At 37.1% G+C, this 13,273-nt stretch overlaps 2 protein-coding genes across 7 annotated transcripts; one reads left to right on the top strand and one right to left on the bottom strand.

Annotated features, from left to right (window-relative positions):
• Nucleotides 1–351: 351 nt before the first annotated feature.
• Nucleotides 352–13,273, top strand: LOC144559759 (AP2-like ethylene-responsive transcription factor BBM). Its single transcript, XM_078308875.1, has 11 exons — nucleotides 352–524; nucleotides 616–774; nucleotides 893–1,160; nucleotides 1,441–1,523; nucleotides 1,690–1,698; nucleotides 1,844–1,932; nucleotides 2,374–2,447; nucleotides 2,527–2,577; nucleotides 2,698–2,774; nucleotides 3,613–4,033; nucleotides 13,162–13,273. Exons 1-10 carry the CDS (start codon nucleotides 353–355, stop codon nucleotides 4,029–4,031), a joined length of 1,401 nt encoding a protein of 466 aa, XP_078165001.1. The 5' UTR covers nucleotide 352; the 3' UTR covers nucleotides 4,032–4,033; nucleotides 13,162–13,273.
• Nucleotides 7,074–11,964, bottom strand: THIC (thiaminC). 6 transcript variants are annotated; one of them, XR_013513230.1, is made up of 7 exons: nucleotides 11,832–11,964; nucleotides 10,156–10,466; nucleotides 9,369–9,496; nucleotides 8,440–9,266; nucleotides 7,673–8,351; nucleotides 7,473–7,560; nucleotides 7,074–7,307 (listed from the first exon to the last, which is right to left on the bottom strand). XR_013513230.1 is itself a non-coding variant. In XM_078308869.1 (6 exons), exons 2-5 carry the CDS (start codon nucleotides 10,452–10,454, stop codon nucleotides 7,677–7,679), a joined length of 1,929 nt encoding a protein of 642 aa, XP_078164995.1. In that variant the 5' UTR covers nucleotides 10,455–10,466; nucleotides 11,832–11,964; the 3' UTR covers nucleotides 7,367–7,560; nucleotides 7,673–7,676. The 6 variants fall into 6 exon arrangements, 4 of the variants coding, with proteins under 4 accessions (XP_078164995.1, XP_078164999.1, XP_078164996.1 ...); XR_013513231.1 differs by having other exon boundaries at nucleotides 7,074–7,298; XM_078308869.1 differs by lacking the exon at nucleotides 7,074–7,307 and having other exon boundaries at nucleotides 7,367–7,560.

Raw genomic sequence — 13,273 nt, 5'->3', positions numbered from 1 at the left:
GAAGGTTAGATTGAGCGGTTCGGATCGACTGTTTGAATTTTAAAAATGATAAAAAGAGATGGAGACATGATGGAGATATTTGAACCCTCCTCTTACGCAATATACGCTAACCTTAATAAAAAGAATATAAATCATTGGATAATACTGCCAGAATTCAGAAAGAAACTATATCACCAGAAGTATTGTATATAAAATTATAAATTATCTACCTAGCTTTCTTGGAATTTGCACCTTGTAGAACTTCGAGCACACACAATATCTCACTCATTCCACCAAAGAGATCTCATTTCTTCTTGGTTTGTGGGTTCAACTTAAAAAGCTTCTTAAGCAAGCCCGGTAAGAATCGTAAGATATGGCAAGCTGGCTAGGCTTCCCCCCTTCCTTCGACAATACTGATCCGACGAGCAGTAAATCCACCAATGGTGTTGGTTTTCATTCTCTTTCTTTGCCCTCTTATGGGTCTGTTGACAGCATGCAACAGTATCTTAGAGCTTCACCATCAGGGAGCAACCCCTATTCACATGGTATATACATGTACCATGAGTATCATTTTCTCTCTTCCAAATTAACAAATATCGTTTATTGTGTGAAAAATGTTTGTCATGTTTTTGGTAGAATGCAGTGCAAGTGCACCTACAAGCAACTCGGTCATGATGGGATGCACAGAGAACCCAAAGCTTGAAGACTTTCTGGGTTCATACTATCAAGGCCATGCAAGTGGAGAGGATATAGATTGCAATTCGCGACCTAGCTTATCCCCTCCACAAACGCCAAGTAATTAATTACATAAAAACCCAAAATTGATGTCATTATATGCAATCTCATGTTGCCATGAATAACACAAAACCTGGTCTAATCCTTAGTTCTAATTCTGTTTACAATGTCTGTGTAGACGGTTGTACATCTATCTCAGGAATCAAGTCTTGGTTGAGACAAAACACTGCATTTGGTCCTGACAAGCCACCAGGCCAGTCATCTCCAACGCTTTCGATGGGTCAGAATTTGCCATTTGATGAGGGTGAGGTGATACATGCTGATGGATTCAAGGTTCATGCAGTTGAAGTATCTGATACATTAAATAAGAAATTGGTTGAAAAAGAGTCAGTTCCGAAGAAGCCGCATTTCGGTCAGAGGACCTCCCAATACAGGGGTGTCACAAGGTTAGTTCTTAGTTCTTACTCTGTTTTATTGTAAATTTCTCTCATCCATAACTTTGCATGGCAAAAATATTTACATGTGATTAACTATATATGAAGATCAATGTCTATATATATACACTATTGCTTAAATTTACTGAAGGAAAAGGAGTGAATTAACTGATCAGGTTATTCTTGACTGAAGGAAAGACCACAAAATTCAACAATCTTATAAATTGATGCTCTTGTATGCTGAATAGTGGATAATTAATATGGTTTCTATTTTTGCTTTGGTCGGTTGTAGGCATAGGTGGACGGGAAGATATGAAGCTCACTTGTGGGACAATAGTAGCAGAAAGGAAGGTCAAACAAGGAAAGGAAGGCAAGGTTTGTTTGCTTATTTAAGTACTTGGTCCTAGTACTTTGTCATCATATTTTCCATCTGGTTTTTAATGTTTTCTATTATGTGAAAATGGAACGACTAATAATTTTACCATTGTCTCTGTATTTTGGCATTTGGCTTCACTTTGCTGGCACCAATTTCATGGAGCAGTTTATCTAGGTGAGCAGTTCCTTAAAGAATGTATCATATTCTTCTACATTTTCAAAAGGCTTGCTGTTTTTATTAGAAAGAACCATGTTATGACCTATTATCCAAAAATCAAAGCTGGGCATTGATGTACTAAATGTGTAAATATTCATGCAAGGTGGATATGATAAGGAGGAAAAGGCAGCAAGGGCTTATGATTTGGCTGCACTCAAGTACTGGGGCCCACCGACTCCCATTAATTTTCCTGTATGTCCTCTCTTTAACATTGTATTATTTTTCCTTTTGTAATGCATTTTATTTTTTTTAGAACTTCCTGTGAAACAAACTTGCCAACTCTTACAACATCATCTTACAGTACATAATAGGTTTTAAGTTGACCTTAACACTATAAACACATTAGCCTAGCCATATTGCAAAATGCAAATAACCTCCCTAATGTGGGTTTACATGCGATCCTAATATTTTACGATGACGTGCAGGGTTGTTTCATGTTTTTTTGCTGTTATTATTTGACAGCCTTCCTATTAATCATACAAAGGGAGTCTTATAAACAACTGCTCAGGCCATAGACGCCGACCGCCCAATTATAATTTGACGTCCAGATAAAAATAATGTCACAACATCACAATGTTAAAATGTAATTACTTTTTCATAAAAAAAAAATTATTAGTTCACTTGTGGATTTAGTTGAACACCTATAAGAAAGAACTAGAGGAGATGAAGCACATGAGCAGGCAAGAGTATATAGCTCACTTGCGAAGGTTGGTTTTTAACCTCTCTACACTCTCTATCTTGTTGTCGTGTGTAGCTGATATATGTTTTGTGTTTCTTTTGTTTCAGAAATAGCAGTGGATTCTCAAGAGGTGCATCAATTTACCGAGGCGTAACAAGGTTCTGTCCTCGTAATCCCTGCACGACATTTTATTTAATTTCTTCTGGGCAACCTTTTGTCCTTCCCAATTTGCTTAGTGTTTGCTTCTCTTTGATGTTGTTTCTTTTGATTCTTAATAGGCATCACCAGCATGGGAGATGGCAGGCAAGAATTGGCCGAGTGGCTGGAAATAAGGATCTGTATCTTGGGACATTCAGTTAATACCTCTTTTATCTCTGCTCATGTTGTTTGTTTTTTCGTCAAGTAATCCTTCATACTTGTTTCCTAGAGCATTTTTTTTGCGAGCTTACACAACTGATGTTAGCCACACAATCAATTTGTCATCATCCTTCTAGATTGAAAGGTTCTTTCACGTTATTAACTTTTATGTTGCCTGATTTAGAGTCTACCTGCATTCTCTTTTGAGTGAGCCTATGGTACTATGCATATTACGATTTGTTACTGTGCTATGGCTCTATATTTGAGTTTTCAAATCCTAACGGTCGATCCGAACCGTTCATCTTGTTCTCCATATTAATATGTGTTTGGAGACCAAATTTTACATTTTTTGAAATTTTTTTACTATTTTTTTAGATTTATTGAAAATCATTGTTTTTGGATGGTCCAGAATTTTCAGATCAAGTGATTTTCTAAATATCTAAAAAAATAGTAAATTTTTTTCAAAAAATGTAAAATTTGGTCTCCAAACACATATTAATATGGAGAACAAGATGAACGGTTCGGATCGACCGTTAGAATTTGAAAACTCGAATATAGAGCCGTAGCACGGTAACAACCCGTGATATGCATAGTACCATAGACTCACTCTTCTCTTTTTATCTAAATTTTTGTCATAGAGACCTATAGCAGGATAATGTTAGCTTGTTAGCTTGAGTTCTTTGAAGAATTAAGTCTGTAAGGAAAAGAAAACAAGCTAGTCTTTTTAGATTTTCTACAACTTACACTATTACTAATATAGCATATTACTAGTAGAAATTTCAACAGTATATGCTAAAATTGATTGTATATGACGCGTTTCATTTGCTCCAATTTAGGTACTCAAGAGGAAGCAGCAGAAGCCTATGACATAGCGGCCATCAAATTCCGTGGCATGAATGCGGTCACCAATTTCGTCATTAGCAAATACGATGTGCAGCGCATTTGTGCAAGCACACATCTGATTGGCAGCGATCTTGCCAAGCTATCACCTACCACCTCTTCAGATGCTGCCATGTCATCAGAAGATCTCCTAAGTTTTTTCGAAAATACTGATGGCAAGCGAATTGATGATTATCCCAAGATGCCTTTCTCAGCCTCTCTCAGTGAGCCTAACAAGGTCGAGATATCTAATGCTTCATATAAGGGGGAGCAGCATCCCTACATATGCTACTATCCTGAAGCATCAAAGTATAAGAGTGGTGAAAGTAATGCAAATACAAATTGGATGGTGCCGGCTTGGCCGTTTCTGATCTAAAGGTTGGTAATTATTCCGTCATGTTTGTTCTGGAATGTTTTAGAAAACAGCTCCTAATGTGAGAGCTGTAATTTTGGGAATCTTGTTTATGGGATGGGAATGGGTGTTACACTATGGCCGTTCTGTGTTGTTATGGTATTGTGCTAATTAACGATTCATATGGATAGTTTAGATATATGTAATGCGTATATAGAAAAGCGCTTAGCTTAATTAAATGTAGCCGTCAGCCTGTTCTGTTTTTATAGTGTTATGTTTATCTAATTCTCTTTGAATAATCTTGTCGTACGTTTATCATGCCTAAATTTTTTTGTGAATATCTCAACTATATGAAAGGCCGAGTATGCTCATAATTTAATACCCAATTTCACAATTTGAGGAATTCCGAAATGAAGGCTCAATTTAAAATTTTGAAATACATTCCTTTCTCTCCGAAATAGAGCTTGGCCAGTGGGTTTTTTTTATTAACTCATCATTTATAATAGTTTTCCTTGTTATTTTTACACCTTAATTCAAATAATACTATTATTATATTTTGAAGATCCAAATTCACCATTGAGAAGAAGGTTAGCGTAAATGTTTCTCAAGCAAAGTTTCCGTAACAGCCGAATATATAATTAATTATTTATTAAAAAATTAATAAGAAAGATTAAATCGTTGCTTTATGGTTATGTTTGATTGCGGAGTAAGAGGTGAAATAAATTTTTTATTATATGCGCTGGAATTTGAAAAGTACTCAAACTGCAAAAAAAAAAAAAATTAGGTTTTTAAGGAAGAAATCTTAATTTTTTTTTTTACGGATTCGAATTAGTTTTGTTTAAGAGGAGCTGAGGGGCTCTGTCTCTCTCACTCTCACAGACGAAGAAAAACAGAGAAAAAAGAGGGGAAAAAGAGATAAAAAGGGTGGAATAAAAGAGAGAAAAAAGGTAATTAATGTAGAGGAGAAGGCAAGACAGGCAGAAATCAGACCATCATCTTCAAGAAGATCAGGAAGAGGATCTTCTTCCAGCCGATGCCAGTGTTGATGTTTAGTTTTCGATTTTATGTTTAGACTGGATTGTAGTTTTTATGTTGTAGACTGGATTTTAGTTTTCATGTTGTAGACTGGATTTTAGATTTTAGTTTTTATTTTGTAGACTAGATTTTAGTTTTTATGTTGTAGACTGGATGGTAGTTTTAATGTTGTTGATTATTAGTATTTCTGTATTTGATTATGTTGCAGATTTTTTTAATTATTATTTTTTAATTAAATTGTAGATGAAATTGATGGACAGTAACAATCGAGAAAAGAACGAGAAAAAGAAAAAAAACCGTTACATCTGTTTAAGAAATAAAAAGGACTATCCGAGATGTGTGCAGACAGAGGAATTTTTTCGGTATGAAAGATCTGATGATGATTTTGTAGAAAAATCCCTATGGCTATTGTTTGAGAAAAAAAAAAGGTTGATCGATAGACGCCTAAGGCTAGGACTAGGGCTAAGAGTAATGCTAGCACGTCGTCTGTTGTAACTGATCCGAATTTGTCAAGCTTGGATGATGACTTTGTTCCATATACGTTCAAGGCTCATTATAAGTAGTATGTTATTCAGTTTGTTTGTTGTCGAATTTCTCATTTTATTTAGTTTCCTATTTAATTTTGTATCTTTTTTATAATTTATTTTTTGGAGATTATTTAGTTTGTTATTTAAGAGTTCTAAATTTTTACTATCGTTTCTGCTCAAAATAGTGTTAGTTCCTACCAAAACAGGCTCTGCTCCTGGAGGTTGCAGAAAATGCTATAGTTCGGCTTAGAGCCAAAACAACTTATTTTTGAACCATATTAATTCTAATGCATTTATTTTTGTTATTTTATTCATTTTTCTTATTTTTGAACCATATTAATTCTAATTCATTTATTTTTGTTATTTTTGAATCATATTAATTCTAATGCATTTATTTTTGTTATTTTTGAATTGAAATCACTATCTAACGGAAGATCTTGAGCAAAGAATAATGTATGAACCATATTTTATTTAATCCGGCGTTTATTCATATTTAATTTGGATCTTCGTTTTTTTATTTGTGTTTTTTATTTTTTAACATGTTAAAGCAAACCATATTAATTCTAAAACATTCCACTATTGGAATTCTAAGCAAATAATACCTAAAGATAAAGCAAATCTGTTACACCTCGAGACAACCTGCCACGTATTTCTACACAAGGCGTATTTGCATCACATACATTATCAATAACAACATGGATTGCATATTTTGAACCGAAAGGCAACCAATGTCAATGGCATGTATACAACAGCTCAAAAATTAAACCTGAGAAGAGACTGATTAAAAAAGAAAGAAGACGGCACGACCGCATACCGATGAAAATTGACAGAATGCATGGTCAGAGACTTGGACATTAGGCTCATCGTGAGACAATTGATCGGAATGCAGCAAGTATAGTTAATCAACCAGTTACAAATAATTGTTTTAATTGAATTCATAAATTAATATATGTTCTACTTTGGAGAAGAAATAGAAGATCCTTCTATTAGTGCCAAAAGAGTGACATCAAAGTAACTCTGTCTAAACCTAATTTTAAGCACAGTAACATAATAAGAAGCTAAATACAAAAAGTACCAATCAAGAGCAAAAAGTAGTTGTCGCCTTACCCAAAATTAAGATTGCAGTATTTAATCGTGATTCAACCTTTCTGCCAAAACCACCCAATCACTCACTACAGGGAAATTACCTTGGTCAGGTTCCGGGATTGGAGTATTTAACTCCACCTTGCCATATTACCAGGTGAAATACCTCGGTGCCAAACTATGTCAGTAATTAAAAATTCAGAAGCAAATGTTTCAAAAAATATGGATCAATAATTTTATGTTTTCCTTCAAAGAAAGAGCTTGTAGTTGATGATTAAATCAACAATGACATGCAGTGTAAAACTTGTGATAATTTGAGGACAATCGTAACATTGACCAACAACTGCAAGCTCTTCTTATATAATTAAGGGAAACATGAAATTAAGATTCCAGAAAGCATCTACTTCCAGAAAAAAAAAAGTTCACAGAAACCTATATATTACTTCCCCGGCATTACATTGCGCCAGCTATAATACTTGGCAGAAAAGAGTGCGGTGTCAGGAAGTGGGCCCAGGCATATGTGGGAGTTCCCTGGAAACAAAAAGAAAAGAAAAAAGAAAGAGCACACTCCCTTCGCAGGCATTATCCTGTTCAGGTTCAAAGGGACTTTCTCAGCCGATATATATGTAATGAATTACATACATATCTGGCACCCCTGGTGCCTTTTCTCGTTACTACCACATCCACCAACATATATATAAGAGGGAATAAAAATAAACACAAAACAATATACATAGCACATAAAGTTTGATAGGTTCACTTATTACATCGAAAATGCTAATAGCATAACAAGGAACTTTCTTATTATAATAATTCTTACCAATCTCCACATTGAAATGTTGACCAGTAAGCACCGAGTCCCTTGGTGTTACTAGAGGTACTGTGCAAAACTAAATGGAGTACCACACCTGTTTGCAAATCATACATAAATAAAATCACATACAAATATTTCTCTACAATATGCTACCATAACTGCAATAAGATAAATAATAAGGCACTAAATATATAAAAAATACAAACCTTTTCAAGTTTGAGAGATAGAACCCTCAGGCACATAAATCTCTCCACCAACCTCACCATGTTGCTCCCCACTAACTGTCTTCTTGGCACGTGTAAATTCAGCACTCATGGCCTCCATGCCTCCCTTCACAGCCTCCTCTACTGTACCATATCCATGCTCCTCGGCATACCTCCTCACATCCTCTGTTATCTTCATGGAACAAAACTTGGGCCCACACATGCTACAGAAATGTGCCACCTTGGCACCATCAGCTGGCAAGGTCTCATCATGAAAAGCCATGGCTGTCATTGGATCAAGTGAAAGGGCAAATTGGTCCAACCACCGAAACTCAAACCTCGCCTTGGAAAGCGCATCATCCCAGGACTGTGCATATGGATGTCCCTTTGCCAGGTCAGCAGCGTGGGCCGCGATCTTGTATGCAATAACGCCAGCCTTGACATCATCTCGGTTGGGGAGGCCAAGGTGCTCTTTCGGGGTGACATAGCAAAGGAGGGCCGTGCCAAGGGACCCAATTGTGGCAGCACCAATTGCAGAGGTGATGTGGTCATAGCCGGGGGCAATGTCAGTCGTTAATGGGCCCAGAGTGTAGAATGGAGCCTCATTGCACCATTCCAGTTGCTTTTCCATGTTTTCTGGAATTTTGTGCATTGGTATGTGCCCAGGGCCTTCATTCATCACCTGTTTCCGACAATAATTAACAAATTCAATTCCGAAAATTTTTTTTTGCTTCATTATGGAAGTCAATTTACTAGAAATTATATTTTACCTGGACATCTTTCTCCCATGCTCGGCGTGTCAGTTCTCCTTGGGTTAGTAGCTCTGCAAATTGAGCAGAGTCATTTGCATCATAAATTGAACCAGGCCGCAAACCATCTCCAATAGAAAGAGCCACGTCATACTGGTTGCATATGTCTAGTATATCATCCCAATGCTCATATGCAAAGTTCTCTTTGTGGTATACCAGACACCACTTTGCATGAATCGACCCACCACGTGACACGATACCTGTCATCCTCCTTGCGGTAAGCGGTATGTACCTGAGCAATACACCGGCATGTATTGTGAAGTAGTCAACCCCTTGTTCTGCCTGTTCAATTAGGGTTTCCTTAAACACCTCCCAGCTGAGATTTTCAGCTATGCCATTGACTTTCTCCAGTGCTTGGTATATCGGTACGGTACCAATTGGTACTGATGAGTTGCGCAGAATCCACTCACGTGTCTCATGGATATGTCGTCCAGTGGAAAGGTCCATGACAGTATCAGCGCCCCACATGGTGGCCCACTGGAGCTTGTGCACCTCCTCTTCTATTGAACTGACAACGGCAGAGTTGCCTATGTTGGCATTGACTTTGACCAGGAAATTGCGACCCACAATCATTGGCTCCAATTCCAAGTGTTTTTTGTTTGAAGGAATTATTGCACGACCCCGTGCCACTTCTGAGCGAACAAATTCAGGGGTTAGGCCTTCACGGGTGGCACAATAAAGCATCTCTTCGGTTATGATCCCTTGTTTTGCGTAGTACATTTGGGTGTACCTAGGGGTGCCAAGACCGTCCCGTTTGTCAATCCAGTCCTTTCTGATCTTTGGCAGACCTAAAAAAGTAAGGGGTTGAAAATTATTATACAATCATTAAATGTTGGGTCTTTCCATCTATTAATGTCAATTGATTTGAGATGGCTAAGTATCAAACTTACCTAATTTAGGGCTAATATTTTGAGGACCACTAGTATCGTAGGTATCAAAAGGCTTGTTGTCGCCAGATAGATGGACCCGCCTAAACGGTACCTTTAGTACATGCCCAGATTCGTCATGAACAATTTCACTACAGATAATTTCAACATGAAAAATGTAATTATTAGTTATGTCTTATATGTCCCAACTAAAAATAGGAAACTATTCTTAGTTTTCCTTGACATCATTCATTTTAAATATGTTTCCTTTTATTAATGATCAAAGTGATTTGTCCAAACGGAATGTCATCAGAAATGGGAGTTACTACTAATTAACAGCAACACCATGGCATGACTTTTCTTTTTTAGATATAGTGATGACATTTTCAGCAAACCTTTTACATACTATCCAAACTGGTAATAAAGAAACTAGATATCACACTTTTAATACAAACTTCCTAATTTGAGATTCCAGGTTCTTTTTCCATCACCTACTGTTTTCATATTACTCAAAAAGTGCATCTGCATTCGGGATTTCAAGTTTTGTACAACTACTAGCCTGTGAAAGAAGTAATTATGATGCATATCTACTTTTCAATCCAACCACCTACCCCTTGCTAAGGACAAGAACAAAAAAAACATACCCAATTATGCATTTCTTAGTGCAATGCATTGGTGCTACATTAGTTCAGGCCTCCAGTTAACATAAATAGGGATAGGACTTTGAGCCTTCAGCCCATCTCCTTTCATAAAAACAAAACAATAATAAAAAGAACATGTCTGACAAAAGTGAAATTAACAAGAAGCATACGTGTACTCCTTGGTGCTCCTGGGGAAGCATTCTTCAAATGATGGGAGTGGTAGAAAATCAGGTGTTGCAGGGTCAACGGTATGCTTTCTCTGCTTAGCTACCTTTGATACTGAATCACCATCCGAAATGCGTTTATCAACAGCTAAAGTGGCTCTCGTGCTGAGAAACCCCTTAACCCGATAATCTCTATTAGTAGCTTGAGTGGTTCTCAGCTCAAATCCTGGCACAAATTTGTACTGGTGGCAATTGTTGTGCTTTTTAGTCACCAGTGATGTAAATGAAGTTTGCAGGCTTGCCATTACTTAACCAAACTGCATAGTAATTAAGATATCATTAGTCACATATAAAACTGTCCTGTTTTTACATTAATGGAATAGTACAAGCCATGATAACAATAACATTAATAATGAAATTAGGAAACAAGTATTGGTACATTAGAAATATAAATCAATACGAAGGAAACAAATGAAACAATGTCAAGATATACTCTCTGAATCTATTTTGAAGAAGAATATCCTCAGAAGTAGGGGTGTTCATCAGTTTGGTTCGGTTAAAACTGAAATAAAATAGGCAAACCGATGTTTTATTCGGTTTTTAAACATAGAATCGAACCAACCGAACTAAACTTATCAACCGATTAAAGCCGAACCAAAGTAAATTTCGGTTTGTTCGGTTAAACTGAACAAACCAAAGTATATTAATCACCACAACAACAAAAATTAGTCCCTCAACATTCGCCGAGAATAAATTCAAATAATGCATGACTCGAAGCAAAATCATGAAATTTTAGCATAACAGACTTATAACATAATTCAGTTTACGATTTACAAATACTTGAGTCTGTAAGTTTTGGCTATAGGTAACCGTGAACAAACCAGTTTGAGTTATGAAATAAAAATACAAAATTCACTCATTCTTCTATCTTACTGTTCTTGTTTAGCCATACACGACAAGAATAAAAAATCAAATAATCACATTGCACAACCAGCCCCAGAATCAAGCAATTTACAACACAAATTAAAAGGAGGACTCAGAAAAATGGAGGTTTCCTTTGCCTTACCCGGATTTGCTCCAAATTGGTCTCGGATGGCCCGATCGATACCAAAGCTAGGCAGGCGATAGCCTTCCCTCGGCCTCGAGATATGCGTGCCAGCAAGCTACTTGAACACAAGAAAAACCCTAACGGGGTTTTGTGAGGTGGAAAAGACTATAAAGAAGGAAGTGAAGGAGTTCAAAAGGGAAGGAAGAGAGAGAGAATAAAACTGAGAGATCGAAAATCAAAATGGAGCAGGACGATGGAACTTCGGTAGGTTCGGTTAATATGACTTTTAGAAATTATAAACCAAAGCAAATAACACTAAAAATTAAACCGAACCGGACCAATCAAACCGAAAAACCAAATCGTTTAAACCAAACTTTTTCGGTTCGGTTAAAAACCAAAACCGGAACCGATGAACACCCCTACTCACAAGTTGTAATAGAGAATTCAGCAAAACAATTGTAGCATGATCAAATGCATTTCAGGGATGAATGAAATTAGATAAAATTAACTAAAATCAAAAGAATAAAATGCCAAATTAATATTGTCAATTTAGAACATCACCGAGATTAAGAGACCGTCAATGTCAATTTAGGATGTCACTGAAATTAAGAGAAACATAGAAATATGATAATACCTCTTCTTCTCTTATCTTCAAAGAGTGAACACCGTCAATGTTAATTTAAGATATCAACGAAACTAAGAGAAGCATAGAAATATAATATCTCTTTTTCTTATCTTGAAAGAGTGAACACCATAGAAATATGAAAATATCTCATCTGAATATCTTGAAAGGTGGCATATTAATTAGGTCATTGTCAAGGAAGCTATCCGTGGGCACTACCACAAAGCATAACCATTTATTTTGATTCGGAAGGAAGCATCACATGATAAGAGTGGTGAAAGTAATGCAAATACGTACAAATTGGATGGTGCCGGTTTGGCCGTTTCTGATCTAAAGGTCGGTAACTATTTTTTTTTTTGAAGGTCACTTAGCAAGCGCTTACCGACTATTCCATTAAAGAAATAAAAAGTATTGTACATAAATATTTACATCACTGGACTCAGCAAATATAATTTAAAACGTTTACAGAGTGAACAAAACACTAAGGAAAATGGAAAACAGTGAAGCATAGTTGAATCCCATCATTCGGTCAAATGACCAGCAGCCATTGTTGTATTTGTTGCTGGGTCTCCGTCACCAGACGAATGACGCTCTTCTCTTCGCCCTGAAACGTCCGTCTGTTTCTCTCCCTCCACAATGCCCACACACCTGCTGCCCACATCGCATCCCACGAAACACATGCTTCTTTATCCCCTGGGCGCCTATTGGCCATCCATAAATCAACCATCGTGGAGATATTTCCAACGACACCGAGAATGGGCACTACACTGCACAGGCGCTGCTAGAATGCCTCAGCATATGGGCACAATAAAAATATGTGATCTCTTGTCTCCTGACTGGCATTCCCACACAGTTTGCATCCATAGGCGACATGGCATCCCCTTCCAACGAGAACTTGCTGAGTTAATATTTTGTTTTGGATTGCTACCCACAAGAAGACTCTAATCTTGTACGGGGCCTTTATCTTCCAGAGTCTCTTGTAGAAAGGGCATACGAGGCCCCTGTCTTGCATGATGCGATAGGCGGAGGCCGTGGTAAAGATGTCATTCTCAGTCCAACGCTAAGACAGTGAACCGTCATTTGCCCTTACTGCCGAGATGACAAACAACAGTATAAGGTCCTGCAAACTGCGTATGAAAAAAGAATCAATTTGCACCGCTGAAAGGTGAGCAACTGATTGGATACCATATAAACGATTAATCGTCATGGCTCAGTGTCCCTGAGGTTCACTCTCAAGTTTCCATAACCACTTCATGAGAAGTGTCTCATTTTGCGCCGCAAGATTAATGATTCCGATCCCTCATTTGATCTTAGTGCCTCATTCCCATCCCTTCATTTAAAGGTCGGTAACTATTCCGTGATGTTTGTAGTCTGGAATGATTTAGAAAACAGCTCCTAATGTGAGAGCTGTAATTTGTTAGACTATGGCTGTTCTGTGTTGTTATGGTATTGTG

This window comes from Carex rostrata, chromosome 9, assembly GCF_964058835.1.
Source record: "Carex rostrata chromosome 9, lpCarRost1.2, whole genome shotgun sequence".
NCBI classification, from domain to species: Eukaryota; Viridiplantae; Streptophyta; class Magnoliopsida; order Poales; family Cyperaceae; genus Carex; species Carex rostrata.
The sequence above is the reverse complement of the archived record's forward strand: the minus strand, read 5'-3'. Positions and strand labels throughout refer to the sequence as shown.